The 19,120-nt window shown below is 48.4% G+C and overlaps 2 protein-coding genes across 3 annotated transcripts in view; one reads left to right on the top strand and one right to left on the bottom strand.

The window, feature by feature from the left end:
* The window catches only part of IQCK (IQ motif containing K), a 138,848-nt gene extending 135,803 nt beyond the window's left edge, over nucleotides 1–3,045 (top strand). For both annotated transcript variants that reach the window (XM_004087395.3, XM_030800187.1), the window contains one exon: nucleotides 2,174–3,045. In XM_004087395.3, the coding sequence (XP_004087443.1) occupies nucleotides 2,174–2,235 (62 nt within the window). In that variant the 3' untranslated portion in view covers nucleotides 2,236–3,045. The remainder of the gene's footprint in view (nucleotides 1–2,173) is intronic.
* A 1,606-nt stretch (nucleotides 3,046–4,651) lies between these two features.
* On the bottom strand, nucleotides 4,652–18,907 carry GPRC5B (G protein-coupled receptor class C group 5 member B). The gene is made up of 3 exons (XM_030800183.1): nucleotides 17,840–18,907; nucleotides 7,544–7,680; nucleotides 4,652–6,228 (listed from the first exon to the last, which is right to left on the bottom strand). Exons 1-3 carry the CDS (start codon nucleotides 18,867–18,869, stop codon nucleotides 6,184–6,186), a joined length of 1,212 nt encoding a protein of 403 aa, XP_030656043.1. The 5' UTR covers nucleotides 18,870–18,907; the 3' UTR covers nucleotides 4,652–6,183.
* Between the last annotated feature and the right edge of the window lie 213 nt (nucleotides 18,908–19,120).

Below are 19,120 nucleotides of genomic sequence, written 5' to 3'. Positions count from 1 at the left end.
ATAAATTTCAGAAGCTGACCACGTGACTCTTACATGCAGCCAGGGTAGAAAACCAGTAATCAATGGTTCTCAAACTTTAACTAGCATCCATCAGAATCACCTGTAGGCCTTGTTAAACTGCAGATGGGTGGGCTCCACCCCCAGTGTCTGGTTCTGTCTGCCCGGAAAAGGGCCCTGAATTTGCATTTCTAACAATTTCCCCCTATTGCAGATGTCCCCAACTTGTCCCTAGAGAGCCAGCCTGCAGGTCTGAAGTTATGCCTGATGCTGGCTGCACTAGTTGACCTGTGTACCTCCCTGGGGGGATCCAGGGCAGCCCCGCTCCATCTGACTGTGCGCACCTCTTCCCAACTCTGTTACGTTGTCAGGCTGCTGGCTTCCAATAGGCTATGGAAATGGCAAATGCTACAACTCGGGACTCTCCCCCAATCCCTGATGAGTTGTTAATCACCAGCATCTCAGGGATCAGTGAGCTAGTGGGACAGTCTTTAGGGAGGTGTGGCGCATCCTTGACTATGAAGGGTTAATGTCATCGTTAGTAGGGTCTAGATGCACATAGGGTTTTCACTGTGGTTGCCCATAGAGCTTCCATATATATGGAATAAAAAAGGTATATACCTTGAAAAAATGTTTTAAAATGTCCTGTGACCACAGGCTCCAAGTATTAAAAATATTTTTTTCTGATTTGTGTTGCTAATACAATTATTAGTAGTAGGCAAAACCAAATAAATACATGATACAATTTGATAGTTGTCAAACATAGAAAATAAGGAGACTCTGAGGGCCCTCATTTTGAACTGCCTTCTTGTTTGGCACCTGGGGAGTTTTTACACACCGGGCCAGGAATGACAGGAGGACAGGAAGCTGATGATCTGGAAATTGATTTCCTTTGAATGAACCATGACCAAGAACCCTTGCCCTCAGTTTGAAGACTGCAGGGCTGGTCTGTGTTGCTGAAGGCCCTCATCCCACCTCCATCAGAAAATAACCACATTAGGGCCAGGTGCAGTGGCTCACACCTGTAACCCCAGTACTTTGGGAGGCTGAGGCGGGTGGATCACTTGAGGCTGGGAGTTCGAGACCAGCCTGGGCAACATGGGGAAACCCATCTCTACTAAAAATACAAAAATTAGCAGGGCGCGGTGGTGCACGCCTGTAGCTACTTGGGAGGCTGAGGCAAGAGAATCACTTGAACCCACGAGGTGGAGGTTGCAGTGTGCCGAGATCTTGCCACTGCACTCCAGCCTGGACAACAGAGAGAGACTCTGTCCCCAAAAAGACAAAAAAAATGCATTTCATGGGATGATGTACATACCTACCTCTTTGCCACATCTGGCTGATGCATGCCCTTAGTTGCTGGGAGGTCAGGACGAGGGCAGGTTCACTTGAAACCTCAGCCCTACGTAGTAACAAGCTCAAACACCCTTTTTACCAGACCGATGCTCTCCATAAATCATCAGAGTCTGTGGCCTGGCTCAAACCACCTTTCAAGACATTCACATATGGGCAAGCAGCACTTGGACACTCAAGGGAAATATGTATGAAAAGAGAGGGTCTTTCCAAAAGGATCCCTACTGCACCCACCAAGGGACTGGGTTTCCATATTTAACTGGGGAGAGGCTTTTATCTGTTGGGATTAATTCCCCTTACACACAGAGCCATGCCCTGTATGGAGCTAACTTTCCTGTTTGGCAGACAGGGGAAATCACCGAGATCAGGTTCTTAGTCCAGACCATGACATAAGAGAAAAGATTTTCTTCTGACCTTTGCATTGACCCCAGTGATACCCTGAGTTTTCCATTTTGGGTGGCTGGAGAACAGGGTGTGTGGTGACAGACGGGGTTGAGTGGAGAGCCTGGAATCTGTCATCATCTTTAGTAAAATTGCCTTCCTTCAGTACCCTGACCGGCAAAGCACACTTCTGACCTCTTTCTGAACTGAATTAAGAATGGCCATGAACAGTCCGGGAAGTGGTTTTGAACTTTCAGGTGCTGTCCTTAGAGCACAATGGGCCTGTGTTCTTCCCCGTGGATCCATGGGGCCGGAACCATGAATAGCAGGCACACAATGGGTTTTGGTGCAACTGACCTTGTCCACACATCAGTTTCCGGTCTCCCAATGACAAGCCTGTCTACGTATGTAAATTGATCGTGACTTTCCCTTTTCTTTGCAGTGAAATGCAAAATGGAGGATGATGCGGTACCTGCAGCCAAGATGAAAATTCCATCATCTTAACCATAGCTAAGACGTATCTTTGCCCATTCGAGCACAAGTTCCCTTATGCAAGGAAAATGTCCATATGATGCTCTCTCTCGTGATTTCTTTAACAAGACTTGGAACATGTGAAAATGGAATCTTTTCTGTACAAGATAGGATTCATTGCAAACAAGGCTTAGTGCAAATAGTTTAGAAAAGAAAGGACCAGTCTTCACTTTCTGCATTATCCCCACATTTTATTCATTCATCCAGATTACTTCTTCAGTGCCTCAGGAGTATCCATCTACACCAGCTGCTGTTAAAATGTACAATGAACTCTAGTCCCAAGGGATACAGAAGTGCTCTTATTACCAGTTTTCCCACTTGTGGCCGCCTTTGCAAAGATGCATATTCTAATTTAAGTCCCCAACCTCTGAATTTGGTTTTAAGTTTACCTAGTGACTGACCACTGTCTTTATAATAAAGACCTTATACTTATGATCATTTCCAAAGGAGACCACTCCTTAACTTTTACTGCAAACCCAACAAGATGAGACACTTAAACCCAGACAGATGTAACAAAGGATTTTTGTTAAGTCCCAAAGTATTATATAGAAAGTTCCTGCTTTTATGGGTAAACTTATTACCTTAATTTGTTCTGTGGTTTGCCGTTAACCAAGATTCTCCCATTTAAAATGCCACAGACTGAACCTCAGGGCAGATCTGAAAGCCTAGTAGTTAGTTGCATTGGGTTGTTTTGACAAGCTACCACACGTCTTAAGTAAATAGTAAAGCCTTTATTTTTGTGTTAAGAACAGCATTTTGAAAATAAAACCTATCTGCCCATGCTTTACAACCTTTTAAATTTGTAATATTTATATAGTCATTTATGGTACATATTGATTGTCTTGAAATTTCTTTAACTTCTTTTTTATAAGTATGCAACAATCAGCCGGGGGAAAGATAAAGGTACATTATAAAACACACATTAATGCATTTAATAAATATATATTATCTATCAAAAGTGAGCCTTAGCTCTTCATCAATTAATAAAAAGCACCTGCTGAGAACTCCTGTAAGCTGGTATCATCATTGCATCATTGGATTATAAAAGCCACAATGCTCCCTTTCAACTTGGGGTTTGGCCTGAGGTGTTCAACTCAGCCTCGGCCAACCAAGACCACCACCCGAGTTCACCCTTGTTCAGTGGGTCCTGATGGCATCTGGGCTAAAAAAAAAAAAAAAAAAAAAAAGCACTGGGCGCCCAGCTTCCAACAACCGCATCTTCAACTCTGGAATCCCTGGAGATGCACAGAACTTCCCAGTTTGTAAGCTGTCAGAGTTGACTCCCTTCTCTTCCCACCCTCCATCTCCAGTGGGGAGAAATCCAGGCTAGAATGACAATTTTCTACTAAAAGGGGGGACAAGAGTGGCTGTTATAGACCCAAAGCGATTTTAATAACCAGACACGGAACGATTTGTGCTTACAATGAGAGATTTGGATCACAGATGCTCTCCTCCCAGGACGTTTTCCCCAAACGAGTATTGTTTACACAAACACATCTTAAACAGAGGTGCCATTTATTTTTGTCTTTAAACCTTGCTCCATGGGGGGCAGCTGGCTGCTACAGTCTCTTGGCAAAGATGCCTCTTGGTACTTTTCAGGTGTTGTCATTAGAAAAAGAACAGCTGTCTCCCTTCTCCTCTCACTCCCGCCTCAGCCCCCATTATGAAGGCGTTCAGCCCACTCTCAACCTTAAAAGCCAAAATAAAACAAAACCCTAAGTGCGATAACATATCAGATTTAAAAAGGGGGGAAAGGTCTCATTAAGTGAGGCTTCCCATGGCTCAAAGATGGCTCTGTTCTTACGTTGGAGAAGCACGACTTTCCATGGCAGCCATTTGAGCTGTGCTCACCTTATATGCTTCGACAATAAAGAACTTAGAAAACGAACGTGTGAATTGCTCCATCGTGTGAATAGTATCAGAAAGCTCCAAAGGACTCCAGAGAGCGGGGGTGAGTAACCATTTCCTGGCACGAGAATGTGTAATGCTGTCGTTTTTCACCGGAGAGGACCGAGGTGTTTGAAGATTTCTTTCTTTTCAGAATACCGGGTCTGCATGCAACCGCCCCCACCCCCACCCCAGGTCCTAGCTTCATTCCCTCCCACCCCTCCCCAGGACTCTTACGTTTTCAGTCCACGCAATGACTGGAACGGGATTCTCTAGAAGCAAGCACATGCTCTGGGCAGAGGCGGGGTGCTTCCGGGGAGCTCAGGTGGGGGTGGCATTCTGGGGCCATGCGTTTTCTTCCCCATGCGTGGTAACACAAGGAAATGCACTAGCTGTTAAGGAAAACTCGAAGGAGGGCCACACAGGGAGGGCCAGATTGGCCTTATTTTCCCCAGTGCTTTGCAAGGATGGGGTGGGAAGGGGAGACAGCAGAGACTAGGGCCTCGAGAAATATCAAAAGGTTTATTAAAACATACTCAGCTCAGACGTACTGACTTATGAAGAGGTCAGTCCTCCCCCGGCCCCCAAACACTAACCTTTTTCATTTTTCTTTAAAGGTTAAAGGCTTATGGGTAGTTTTATAGAAAAAGCAATGTAGTGATTAGAGTATCTGCAGAAGGACCCACCCTCATTTATACATTCCATGCCGTCAGGTTAAAACTCTTTGCTTTGAATCGATGCTAGAGGTTATGCTGGCCAAACAGTGCAGAGAACATGGGGGCTTTGAATGGCCGAGATGTTCGAAATGCTAAATAACAAAGGAATGACTTGCTCAGGACAGATGGAAACCATGACAGAAACAATGGGCTTGGTAAAGGGCCGTTTTCATGGAACCTGCAGAAAAACCAAGACAAAATATCCCCCACACCCTCCAAAAGCAACAAGAAACCATCATGTGATCCATTCCTTCCAGGAACTTTCACCACAGCAATGAAAAGGACCCAAGGTGTCACTGCTTGTGAGGCAGCGAGAGGTCATCTCTGCATCCTAGTGGGAACCCCTGAAGCCCTGCTAGGTGACATCATCGCGGAAAACCTGCAGTGGAGCCTGCCTTCCAACCTGCCTCCCGGAGGGGCTTTCAGCTGGTGACCCCATTGGAGCTCTTGAAATGAGTAAGGGAATAAAATTGGGAGAGGGTTTGGAGATACACCTGTAAGTGTAGGAATAGGACGAGATGATCAAGGGAAGAAGGGACTGCTGCCCCAAGCCAGAATATTTCTATGGCTCTACAAGGGAAGGGGGCAGGGCCTGTGTTCTCGCCACAGACGCTAGAGCAAGAGCCCCATAGAAGAAACAGTGGTTGATCACTTTCCAAATATGATGGTCACTTCATCACCCAGAGGGCCTCTTCTTTGGCACATGCCAGGGTCCCTCCACCTCCACTGGCTATAAAGCTCACCCCATGATTCAGTTGGGCCTCGCCTTGGAATCCCACCCACAACCTCCTTAACTCTCCTAACCCCCTTGAAATGTGCAAACCACCAGGCAAGCCGGTGGCAAAGTCCCCATTTGTCCTCAACGCAACGGTCTTCTCCAAGAGGCCACCTGGGGTCCAGCAATTGCTGGGGAGGGGGTGATAGAGTGGGAGCCCCCACCTCCAACCAACACCAGTCTGGCCCACCAGCTGTGAATTTGGTTCTGTTCTACCCCCAGAGGATGAAACAGTCTTCCCAGCCACATTTTCTAGTGAGCCTAATACTATTTGCAATTAGCTTTGCTTTAGTTTGCGGGGATTGAGGTTGGTCTGGTATTACGTGTCTGTGTGTGTGGCAGGGGAGGGGCGGGCAGTCGGTGTTAGCTTTTCAGTTCGTCAGTGTTCACATTTACACGAAATCCCCTTGGCTAGGATTTCCAAATTTCCTGGCTGTGAGGCGGCCTGGTTCGGCTACTGTTACCGATTTCTCCCTCAAGAAAGACACAGCCAGGGAGGGAAATCGGTAAGAGAGATTCTGATTCTCTGGAACTTAAAGTCTTTCACCAAAGGTGTCTTCCTGTGTGACTTGGCGGAGCAGTTGGGATCTGGAATAACACATAAGGATAACACACTGAGAACTCTGTGCTTTGCAAAGTCAGCATTAGAAACCGATGCGTAAACAACGCGGCAAAAGTAAGTTACCTTGCTTTTACCTAGATGGGCCGAATAATTCCCAGGAGAGGCAGCAATGACTGTGAGTCATGCTGCTGTGGCTCTTGGGAAGCCCAGCTCCCTTTTCTATAATCATCCACCCCTAAGGAATGTGAGTTCAACTCATTCACTTTCTGTCTTGACTACTTTTTCACACACTGGCCTTGAAGGAACCAGGAGGGCTTAAGAGTGACGGATGGGGGCTTTTCTAACCGTATTTATTATAACACACAGGCCGAATGCTTGTGAATCAGGCTTTTCTTGGCTCGGGACAATAAAACAGCCCAGTTGTTGGCAGGGGGTTTCAAGAATGCAAATCTGTGATTCTGTCTTTGAGCCTGTTGCAAACCAATGCAAACCAATGTCTAGCATACCATTCAAAAGGCCAGGAAAACCTCAATTCCCTCTAGAGATCAAAGACCATCCCTGATCTACATCAAAAAAAAAAAAAAAAAAGAAGAAGAAGAAGAATGCTCAGGTTGGGTTATGGAGTTGGAGCATGATATAAAGAATGGAAACCCAATTTACACATGTAAACTGGCTCAGGCCTTGTTTCTGAAAGAAGCATGTAGCTATGTTTGGAAATTAAATGTGGGGATGAGAGTGCATCTTTGGATTGCTGGAGAAACAAAATAATGTCATTCCACAGAGGCAAACGTAAACAATGACAATTCTGCTGAAGGTCTGTTTGGCATCAGATAGTAGTAAACCTGCTTCTGTGTTTGAGGCAGAGAAATAGTAACTGCTTCAATTTCTTAAGACATCTCTTAGGGAATGGGAGAACCTGGTACCCAGCTGGGGGGAATCAACAGAGGGGTGACCGGGGACCTTAAACAAGGCTGGATGTCAGCAAAATCTGCTAGGGGCGCTCCATCATTCTGGGCTTTTTCCAAAAGTCACCTCCCAGGGACAAAGCTGGGGCACTGTATCATGAAAGCCAAATAATTCACTTGGTCCAACAGCCTCAAGGATTACGAGCTCTTTCAAACGAATCTACAGATGGTTTTCTAAATAGAGGTGGGTATTCCGTGTGTGGAGAAAAGGGGTAGAAAGGGAAAGAAGAAAAATAAAAGCATTGCATGCGTTTGAGCTGCGGTCCTTGCAGGCCACATGAGCAGCTTCCATGGAGGAGTATGTCCCTGTTGAAGCTGCTTCCCCACACTGTACACTCCTAGGCTTCCTACCCCCACATCACATCTTGATACTTACGGTCCCACCGTTGAGCACGACGGCCATCTCAGTTGGCTGATACACGTTGCTTCTAAACGGAGCGCTGGGTCTTTTCCCCAAGCTGCCACTAGGTCTTTTTCCCAAGCTGCCGTTGGGAAATCCTGCTGTTCGGAGGGCTGGGGGAGGGAGGGATTGGCAAGACAACATCGCCAAAAAAAAGATACAATTTTGTTTTCTTCCCCTGCAACAACAACGCGCTCCGGGCACCCCCATCCATCCAGCCCAGTGGCTCCTCCCCTTTGTCACAAGCCTGATTCAAAACAAAAGTCACAAAGGGGCTTTGTTCTCAGGCTGTCTAGGAGCCTGACCCATCTCAGTGGGTTTGGGAAAAGCTGCTGTGGAGACCGGGGAAGAAGGCCCATGGCTGGGCCTCTAGCCCCCCCGCAAGCCACGCAGCCTCTGCAGGCCGTGGGTGACAGGCGCCTTCTCACTACAGAAAGCCATTCATGTAAAGTTCAGCATCCTGCTACTCAAAATTGCTTGCCGTTTCTGGACACACACTGAGGAGGAAGCTGCTAAGAGTCTTCACTGGAAAGTGACCAGGGATGAGAACAGGGAGACTCTAACCACACGTGTAGGGTTATTCCAAACAAGGATAAAAGGGAGACCTAAAGCCAAGACGGCATGTCGGCACTTTTTCCCTCTGAAAGATGGGTAAAACTGGTGTTTCTTATATACTGTACTTTCAGAGATTTGAACTTCCTTTTTGTTAAAGAAAAATTAACATGAAAAGACATGGAGGAATCTTAAAAAAAAAAAAAAGTGGGGGTAGAAGCCGGGCGCAGTGGCTCAAGCCTGTAATCCCTAATCCTAGCATTTTGGGAGGCCGAGGCGGGTGGATCACTTGAGGTCAGGAGTTCGAGACCAGCCTGGCCAACATGGCAAACCACCCCCCCCTACTAATAATACAAAAATTAGCCGGGAATAGCGGTGCACACCTGTAATCTCAGCTACTCGGGAGGCTGCGGCATAAGAATCACTTGAATCCGGGAGGTTAAGGTTGCAGTGAGCCAAGATTGCACCACTGCACTCCAGCCTGGTGAAACTGTGTCTCAAAAAAAAAAAAAAAAAAAAAAAAAAAAATCTTCCCTGAAGGGAAGCAACAAGAGAGCTTGTTTTTGTTTTTGTTTGTTTTGAGAATTACTTGGGGCAGGGACCAAAATCACCTTAGTTATACAGTTAAGCTTCATAGAGCGCCAACCAGGAGCCAGGCACTGTGCAAAGTACTTTATATACATTAACCATTAACTCATTTAATTTTCTTTCTTTCTTTTTAACTCATTTAATTTTCATCGCAAGATAGGTATTTTTTTTTTTTTTTTTTTGACAAGTTATTGCTGTTGTCCAGGCTAGAATGCAGTGGCATGATCATAGCTCACTGCAGCCTTGAACTCCCAGGCTCAAGCAATCCTCCTGCCTCAACCTCCTGAGTAGCTGGGACTACAGACACATGCCACCATGCCTGGCTGATTTTCTAATATATTTTTTGTAGAGACAGGGTCTCACTTTGTTGCCAAGGTTTACCATATGTACTTTCATTATTTCCACTTTGCTTGGGGCACAGAGAGGTTCAGTAACTTGCCCAAGGTCACACAGCTGGTAAGGGTCACAGTCAGCATTGGGACCCAGGCAAGGAATCTGTGTTCTTTTTTTTTTTTTTTTTGAGGCAAGAGTCTTGCTCTATTGCCCAGGCTGGAGTGCAGTGGCACAATCTCGGCTCACTGCAACCTCTGCCTCCCAGATTCAAGCAATTCTCCTGCCTCAGCCTCCTGAGTAAAGTAGCTGGGACGACAAGCACGTGCCACCATGCCCAGCTAATTTTTGTGTTTTTAGTAGAGACGGGGTTTTGCCATGTTGGCCAAGCTGGTCTTGAAATCCTGACCTCAAGGGATCCATCCACCTCAGCCTCCCAAAGTGCTGGGTTTACAGGCATGAGCCACCGTGCCCAGCCAGCATTCGATTCTTATAGGAGCTCAGACCCTACTGAGAATTGTGGATGCGAGGGATCTAGGTTGCGTGCTTCTTATGAGAATCTAATGCTTGATGATCTAAGGTGGACCAGTTTCATCCTGAAACCACCCCCCAACCCCCCAACCTTGATCCATGGAAAGATTGTCTTCCATGAAACCGGTCCCTGGTGCCAAAAAGGTTGGGGACAGCTGCTTTAGCCTACTCACAATGGATTTGTTATTACTTGCAACTTACTTCAAGAAGCCCAACTAACACCCTACCCAGACCTGGGCCAGAGACAAAGACAAGCCAGGCTCACCCACCTTGTTTAGGACCTCTCCTAAGACAAGAGGTCCCCTTAGGAATCAAAGCTCACATGGCTGAATGCTAGCCTTTTCTTGCATAGACCCTGCATGTGATGCCAGGCTGGCCTTGCCCCCAAAGCCAACTCGGGGCCTTCCAGCAAGAAGCAAAAGGTCATTTTAAATAGACCTTGGCACTGATGAGATCTGAGAGCCCAAAGCCCCTAATAGAGGAAGGAACACTTTTCTTTCTTTTCTTTTTTTTTTTTTTTTTTTTTTTTGTTTTGAGACGGAGTCTCGCTCTGTCACCCAGGCTGGAGTGCAGTGGCGCGATCTCAGCTCACTGCAAGCTCCGCCTCCCAGGTTCACGCCATTCTCCTGCCTTAGCCTCCCGAGTAGCTGGGACTACAGGAGCCCACCACCATGCCCAGCTAATTTTTTTTTGTAATTTTTAGTAGAGACAGGGTTTCACCATGTTAGCCAGGATGGTCTCGATCTCCTGACCTCGTGATCTGCCCGCCTCGGCCTCCCAAAATGCTGGGATTACAGGCATGAGCCACTGCACCCAGCCAGAACACTTTTCTTTCTTGCTCTGTTGAAAGTGAACATTTCAAGTGCCTTGTTAACGCTTTCCAAGATGTGATCTGAGGTGCTACATCTCTCAGTGTATTTTAATCTTTTATCACATACCTTATGCCCTGTTGATACTTATTAGTAAGGAGCAGGTGGGTGAAGTTGTATATATCTGAGATCTCACTCAGTGGAAGGATATAGGGCGTGGAGGCTTCTGGGGCTTGGCAAAGCCACAGGCCAGCCTGGAGAATGCCCTTCCCACCACATGAGCATGTCAGGGATGGACTCTCAAAGGAAGAGACCCCAAAAGGCTAAAATGCAAGAGAAACTGGGCCAACCATAGCTCCTGGGCACTGGCTATTCTGTGAGACCCAAGGGCTCAAGGATAAGGCGTCTGCCTCATGGGGCCTGGCTCCTAAAATACAAGCTGGCTGAGGTCAGCACCAAAGATGCCAACAGCTGTTCCTCCCGTGGCAAGGGAGCATGTCAGACAGTCCCCAGCCAGCAAAGCAAGGGTTTCTAGAACAAAGGCCATCTAGCCAGGACTCCAACTTAGCCTTTCTGTGGGAGCTGTGCCCAGTCTCATGGGATTTTTTTTTTTTTTTTTTTGAGTCAGGGTCTCTGTCTTAGGCTGGGGTACAGTGGTATGAATATGGCTCACTGCAGCCTTGACCTCCCTAGCTCAAGTCACCCTCTCACCTCAGCCTTCCAAGTAGCAGGGACTACACACGCCACCATGCTTAGCTTACTTTTATATATTTTTTGTAGAGACAGGGTCTCCCTGTGTTGCTCAGGCTGGCCTCAAAATTCCTGAGCTCAAGTAATCCTCCTGCCTCAGCCTCCCAAAGAGCCGGGATACAGTTGTGAGCCACTGCATCCAGCTTCGTGTGAATTTTGGCGGACACACATTTGGGATGATTCAAAAGAAGGCTATTTTTAAAAAGGTCTGACAACACCCAAGGTTGCCGAAGAGGTGGAGAGATGGGGCTTCAATGCGTTTATCAAGGGTAAGGACAGTCCACTGGTCTAACTTTCTGGGGTGCCATCTGGCCATATGTACAGTAATTCCTCACTTGATGCCATCAAAAGGTGCTTGAAAACTGTGACTTTAAGTGAAGGAACGTACAAGAGATCCTCAAATAGTGTCATTGTTTTGCTACTGAAATTGATGAGAAAAAAACTGGTTTTATTATACATCATTTCACTCAAAGTCACAGTTTCCAAGAACCTGCTAATAATGTCAAGTGAGGACTTAACTGTATCATGATTTGAAGTGCAGACTCTTTAACCCATATCTAGAAAATTTTTTTGCAAGGAGTGAATTGATCAAAAGCCTGAAGATGAATGCATAAGAATGTTCATTGCAGCACTGTTTATCATCGAGAGCCAGAAGCAGGCAGAATATTCACCAGCTGAAGATTAAAAAAAGGAGACGGTAGCTCTGCAGTTGCTGATCCTCACTTACCTCCTTAACATTGATTTAAAGCAAGCACGCTGAAGAACGTCACTTAGACCAGTGGTTTCAACCTGGTTACATCTGAGAATCATTTGGAGAGCTTAAAAAATACCTAATCCCAAACTCAGACTTAATCACAGTTGAGCAAGCACTGTTTTTGTTTTTTGTTGTTTTTTTTTTGAGATGGAGTCTCGCTCTGTCACCGAGGCTGGAGTGCAGTGGCGTGATCTCAGCTCACTGCAACCTCCGCTTCCCGGGTTCAAGCAATTCTGCCTCAGCCTCGCGAGTAGCTGGGATTACAGGCATGCGCCACCACGTCTGGCTAATTTTTTTGTATTTCTAGTAGAGACGGGGTTTCACCATATTGGCCAGGCTGGTCTCGAACTCCTGACCTTGTGATCCGCCTGCCTCGGCCTCCCAAAGTGGTGGGACTGTGCCCGGCCAAGCATTGGTAATTTTTTAAAGCAGCCCAAGTGATTGTAATGTGTAGCCTGGTTAAGAAGCACTCTGCCCCATTGTGTGTGAGTGTGGAAGCAAACCGTTGTCCCTGGACAAAGGGATTTTAAGCAATTTTTGTTTATTATTGTTTTATTTTATTTTTCATTTGAGATAAGGTCTCCCTTTGTCACCCAGGCTGGGGTGCAGTGACGCGATCTCAGCTCACTGTAACCTCCGCCTCGCCGGTTCAAGCGATTCTCCCACCTCAGCCTCCCGAGCGAGTACCTGGGACTTCAGGCATGCACCACCTTGTCCAGCTATTTATTATTATTTTATTATTTTTTATATTTTTAGTAGAGACAGGGGTGTCGCCACATTGCCCAGGTTGGTCTCCAACTTTTGAACTCAAGCAATCTGCCCGCCTCGGCCTCCCAAAGTGCTGGGATTACAGGCGTGAGCCACCGCACCTGGCTATTATTTTTACTTGTTGAACCTACATGATTCCGCTGATTCTGTATGATTATTGTTGCTTATTTGCCACCAAGAAGGAGTAATAAAGGTATTTTTGTTTTGGAAAAGAAAGAGGGGAATAGAAAGACAACTTCCTTGGCTTTGGAATGTGTCACTGTGAAACAGATGTGAAACAGATAAGGAGTGCCGCACCTCCAGACTCTCCATCGTCTCCGCGCCAGCCCCAGCTCTGCTGACACCAACCTGGGTCCCAGAGCCCTTGCATCTCTGGATCTTATCTGGCTATAAAGTCTTGGCTGCGTTTTTACAAGAAAGGATGTCAGTAATGGAATTCAGGAAACCAACTTTTTCCCTTCCTGCTCTGCCATGTATTTATAGCCTACGCTTGAACAAGTTGCCTGACATCCCTGGGCTCAGTTTTCCACTCTGTAAAATGGGTCTGATAGTCCTCATCTTTCCAAATGCACAGAGTGGTCCTGACACCTCAGTGAGATGAGGGGCGCTTAAGTGCTTTATGGAGAGGAAGGAAATTCCATGGCACAGGGGTCAGGCATGCAGGCTCTGGAGCTATCCCGCCTGGGTTCAAACTCTTGGCTCTGCCTAGATTTAACTCTTCCTCTGCCTGGGTTCAAATTCCGGCTCTGCCTCTTGGGCAAACTGCTTAGCCTCTCTGTGCCTCAGTTTCCTATCTGCAAATCAGAACTCATGGAGTTATTGTAGAGATTAAAAGAGATCAGCCACTAAAATGCTCAGAATGATACCGGGCCCCCAGGAAGCCCCCAGCAGAGGTTAGTTATCTTACACTGTGAAGGCCATAAGACTTGGGTAGCTCTGGCATCGTGGTTTTATTTCAAGAAATGGAAACATCATGTTCAACAACACACTGGTTCTTCACCTTTTGGGGGTCACGGGTGGCTTTGAGAATCTGACAAAGCCATAGAACAATTCCCTAGAGAAACATGTTAAAACCTCATCTCCAGTGTGATGATATTAGATGGTAGAGCCTTTGGGAGGTGATTAGGCCATCAGGGTGGAGCCTTCACGAGTGAGATTCGTGTCCTTATAAAAGAGCCTCCATGGCTGGGCGTGGTGGCTCACGCCTGTAGTCCTAGCACTCTGGGAGGCCGAAGCAGGCAGATCACGAGGTCAGGAGTTTGAGACCAGTCTGGCCAACATAGTGAAACCCCGTCTCTACTGAAAATACAAAAATGAGCCAGGTGTTGTGGCTCACACATCTCAAGTGTCCATCTCAAGTAGTCCCAGCTACTCGGGAGGCTGAGGCAGGAGAATCGATTGAACCCGGGTGGTGGAGGTTGCAGTGAGCTGAGACCACACCATTGCACTCCAGCCTGGGCGACAGAGTGAGACTCGATCTAGAAAAACAAAACAAAAAAGGGGCTGGGTGCGGTGGCTCATGCCTGTAATCCCAACACTTTGGGAGGCCGAGGCGGGTGGATCACCTGAGGTCAGGAGTTTGAGACCAGCCTGACCAACATGGAGAAACCCTGTCTGTACTAAAAATACAAAATTAGCCAGGCGTGGTGGCACATGCCTATAATCCCAGCTACTCGGGAGGCAGGGGCAGGAGAATTGCTTGAACCTGGAGGCAGAGGTTGTGGTGAGCTGAGATCATGCCATTGCACTCCAGCCTGGGCAACAAAAGTGAAACTCCATCTCAAGAAAAAAAAGAAAGAAAAAAGAAAACATGAATGTATAAAAGTTTGTATCCGTTTCAGGAGTTCTTGCTATTTTTGAGTTCCAGGGGGAGTTTGGGCCAGCAGAGAGATGGCCCAACCAGGACCCCAGGAACTGACCAGCTCCTGATCTCTGCTCACCACATTCCCTGAAGGGTCCGTCCTCTGGGTTCCCAGTGCTGATCTCTGTCCCGATCCCTATCTTCTGGCATCCCAGGGAGCCAGCCTCCAAGCTGGGCTGACTCTGCCATCTTTGCCAAATCTCAACAAACACAGGCTTGCTGTCCTGGAACTTCCTGGTAAGAAGAGAGCGGCTGATAAAACCACACTGGGATTTCCAGCCCTATCTAGCGGAGGGGCCACTGGCGTTCCCTCCTAGAGATCAGGCCAGGGGGAGGGGACCCATCCACGCGGGAAGGAGGGATGTGGATGGCCTTGGATAGGATGAGCAGCTGCTGAGCATGGCACATGCACCAGGCCCCTGGGTGAATGTCACTGGAGAGGGAATCATGACAATCTGAAGTCCTCGGACAAGTCATTTAATTCTCAGAGCCTCCATTTATTCACCCATAAGATGGGGATAATAACAAGATCTACCTCATTAGGTGGCAGTGAGGACTAACAAGCTAATGCAGGTCAAATATTTACAATAGTGGCCGGGCGCAGTGGCTCATGTCTGTAATCCCAGCACTTTGGGAGGCCAAGGCAGGCGGATCACATGAGGTCAGGAGTTCAAGACCAGCCACGGCAACGTGGTGAAACCCTGTCTCTACTAAAAATACAAAAATTAGCCAGGTGTGGTGGCACGCACCTGTAATCCCAGCTACTCGGGAGGCTGAGGCAGGAGAATCACTTGAACCTGGGAGGCGGAGGCTGCAGTGAGCTGAGATCAAGCCACTGCACTCCAGTCCAGCCTGGGTGACAGGGCGAGACTCTGCCTCAAAAAAAAAAAAAAAAGATTCACAATAGTGCCTGACACACAGTTAGTGGTCAACAAACGATGACAATACTAGTTATTATTATTATTAATGTTGTAGCCCCTGATGCATCTTCAAAGAACCAAAAAAGGGCAAGTTTATTTAATCTCAAGTGCTGGGACCCTGGCTGACTCCCTTCAAGTAATGATTCTAAGAGATACTTCCCAAGTATCAATAGCAGGGGATTTGGGTTCCTGTATCACATCCCCTAGGCAGGTCCTATTGGGTTCCTATGCCACATCCCCTGGACAAGACCTCACTTCTGAAGCCCCCTGCAGCAGTAGTAGATAGCCCTGGGTACCCAGATAACGTCCATCTCAAGGGCTCAGCAAATCTGTTTTTCTCCCTTGGAACCGATGATACTTATCCACCCCAGTCACCAGAATTATAGGGGATGTTAATAACACTGGGGGGCTCAGTGCTATGGCTCATGCCTGTAATCACAGCACTTTGGGAAGCCGAGGTGGGGGGATCACTTGGGCTCAGGAATTCGAGACCACACTAGGCAACAGAGTGAGACCCCGTGTCTATCAAAAATAAAAAATAAGTTAACTGGGTGTGGTGGTGTATGCCTGTGGTCCCAGCTACTTGGGAGGCTGAGGTGGGAGGACTGCTTGAGCCCAGGAAGTCAAGGCTGCAGTGAACTGTGATTGTGCCACTGCACTCTAGCCTGGGCAACAGAGTGAGACTCAATCCGTAAAAAACCAAAAGCAAAATCAAATAACACTGGGAGATGGGAGCTGGTGGACAGATGCCCCAGCCTCCTTTTCTTCCGGGACCAGTTCTGAGGCTCATTCAGCATATGTCCTCAGAGGATTCCCAGCACAAACGAGCCCCTGTCGCCCGTGGCACTAACCAGCTCATTGATGCGCTTGTGTTATCTTCTCTGCCTTCTCAGTCTCATTCTCCCTGCCCTCTCCCTCGCAGGGACCACCTCCCCACTTAAACCACCTGCACTGGAGCCCTTGTCTCAGATTCTGCTTTCCGGGGAAGCCAAGTCAGATGCACAGAGAACACACCAGGTACCAAGAGGGCTCTGTACTCACTGTGTTCCTTCTCCTAACAGCTCTATGCGGTACAGTCTCTTACTATTTGTAGTTGACAGATGAGAAAAACTGAGGCTCATAAAAGTAATATAATTTGCTCAAAGCCACACATCTAGGAAGTGGCAGAGGCAGAATTTGAACCCAGACATCTGCCTCCAGGGCCCAAATTAGTACATTCCTGGTAACTGAGGTAGGAGAGGGGATGGGAGCAATCCCCGTTGTGGCCCCCTACATCCATCCAGCACATGGGTTGCAGACTCAAATGCTTTGGGGGAGCCAGGGAATTAACGTTACTGTGCTATATAGCGGCTGGGTCAGGAGCAATAGAGAGTGGTGGAGAGTGCGGTGAACAGAAAAGTGGATTCCCATCTAAAGGGCAGCCACAACTCCAGGAGGGGCCAGAGGCAGGGCCTTCCAGTGCACACGGGCTCAAGTCAGTTTCAGACCATTGCAGCCCGGTGGAAATGTTGGTCCAGTGTTGCCAGATTCAACTTTGCAAAAGAAGCCAGAAACCTGTATTTTTAAAATAAATTGGCTGGCAATTGGTAGGGAAAAAGAAAAAAAAAACTTAATAAAAATCCATATCTGAGGCTGAGCATAGTGGCTCATGCCAGAGTTTTGGGAGGCTGAGGCGGGAGGATCATTTCAGCCCAGGAGTTTGAGACCTGCCTAGGCCACATAATGAGACCCTGTCTCTACAAAGAATAAAAAAAGTAGCTGGACATGGTGGCGTATGCACACAGTCCTAGCTACTCAGGAGGCTGAGGTGGGAGGACTGCTTTAGCCAGGAGTTCGAGGCTGCAGTGAGCTATGATCACACTGTTGCACTCAGCCTGGGCAACAGAACAAGACCCTGTCTCAAAAAAAAAAGAAAGAAAAAAACCACAAAAAACCCAAACCCTGCTGGGCGTGGTGGCTCACTCCTGTAATCCCAGCACTTTGGGAGGCCGAGGTGGGCATATCACCTGAGGTCAGGAGCAAGACCAAGATGGCCAACATGGTGAAACCCTGTCTCTACTAAAAACACAAAAATTAGCTGGATGTGGTGGCATGCGCCTGTAGTCCCAGCTACTCAGGAGGCTGAGGCAGGAGAATCACTTGAACCCAGGAGGTGGAGGTTGCAGTGAGCTGAGATTGCACCATTGCGCTCCAGCCTGGGTGACAAGAGTGAAAATCTGTCTCAAACAAACAGACAAACAAACAACCCAAACCCATATCTGGGCCAGTTTCAGCCCAGGAGCCAATGTTTGTGGGTTCTGATCTGCTAGGTCTGCCCCAGGCCCTGGGACCGCCCATCCCCACTGGAGAGGACGAAGAGCATCTTTTGAGATGAATGGGCCTGACCCAGCCAGGCGGTGCCCACTTTACCTGCATTGTGTTCATCCATGGAGAAGGCCTTGTTCTCCATATAGGCCCGGGGCAGCTGCACGTCCTCCTCGAAGGCCGTCTCTCGCATCCTGGGCTGCGACGTGTCGAAGTAGTTGGGCGTGTTCTCCTGCAGGGCCGGCAGAAGGGTGCAGTGGATCTCAGGGATGGCGTGGAAGATGACGAAGACCCAGCCGCTGGCCGCCAGCGTGATGGCCAAGGTGGGGTCGTTCCAGGCATCTCCCTGCTGCAGCTTGACATTGCCGAAGAGGTACATGGTCATCCAGGCCACCCAGATGAGCACAGAGAGGAAGGCTGTGATGAGGAGGAAGGCCCCGTTCAGCTTCCACCTCTTGAACTTGCCGCACAGAGTGAAGAGGGCCAGCCCCAGGGTGACCACGAGCAGTACCATGTCATAGATGAGGGCCATCACAAAGTCCATGGGCTCGTAGGCACAGGCTGGCCTTGTGTCGCGCAGCACGGTGAGCACCAGCCACTCCACAGCGATGATGACTTGCACCAGCATCAGGCACAGCGCCAGGCCCACCAGCTGCCAGCCCGCGGGGCCCGTGCCATGCCGCACCAGCCTCCGCACACGCCATGCCTGGCTCAGCAGGCAGGAGAAGCAGAGCGCAAAGAGGACGCCCCAGAGGAAGCGGCGGACGGAGCAGATGGTCTCGTCCTCCTGGATGATGAAGGCGAACGTCAGCCCGAAGAGGCCCAGGGTCCCCAGGAGGAACAGAAAGTGGAGGCCCACGGGGCTCTTCTTCTCCTTCTCCTTGATGAAGGGCAGCCGCACCAAGAGGATGAGCATCAGGAGCAGTGTGATCAGGGCACCCGCCCCGGCCACCGCCTCCACCACAATGCCCCAGATGGCGTCCAGGTCGCACAGGGACACGTACTGGGGGAGGAGGTCCAGCCCGCAGCCTCGGGACGTGCTGGCGTTTTCAGAGGCCACCGAGGTGATCACGAAGAGCAGGAGGAAGGTGAGCACCTGGTGAGCTCTCATCTTTCTCTCTGATGCCACGAACATTCTAGAAAAGTCAAGGGGGGAATGGTTGGGGGGAAGGAAAGATCAATTCATGGGAAGACTCCCCCCCTCTCCTGATTTCTTGAAGAAGACCCACCTCATTTCAAACTTGCAAGCGCACATGGCACCTTTGCACACATAGGAAAACCTGCCCCTTTCTCCAGGCAGGGAGGTTTTGGGTCCCATCTGTACCCTTGGCTGGGTGCAGTGAAGAACCGTGAATCATCATCACTGGTGGCTGAAGGACAGGGTAG

This window comes from Nomascus leucogenys, chromosome 2 (assembly GCF_006542625.1).
Source record: "Nomascus leucogenys isolate Asia chromosome 2, Asia_NLE_v1, whole genome shotgun sequence".
In the NCBI taxonomy this organism is placed as follows: domain Eukaryota; kingdom Metazoa; phylum Chordata; class Mammalia; order Primates; family Hylobatidae; genus Nomascus; species Nomascus leucogenys.
Note: the sequence above shows the minus strand (reverse complement) of the source record. Positions and strands in the feature narration are given on the sequence as shown.

Bases quoted from the DNA above. Each gene is read 5' to 3' on its own strand.
- GPRC5B (XM_030800183.1), bottom strand. From the start codon at position 18,869: ATGTTCGTGGCATCAGAGAGAAAGATGAGAGCTCACCAGGTGCTCACC. The intron at 7,681-17,839 runs GTAAAGTGGGCA...TCCCTCCCCCAG, and splicing joins CATGGATGAACACAATGCAG to CCCTCCGAACAGCAGGATTT. The intron at 6,229-7,543 runs GTAAGTATCAAG...GTGTTATTCCAG, and splicing joins TCGTGCTCAACGGTGGGACC to ATCCCAACTGCTCCGCCAAG.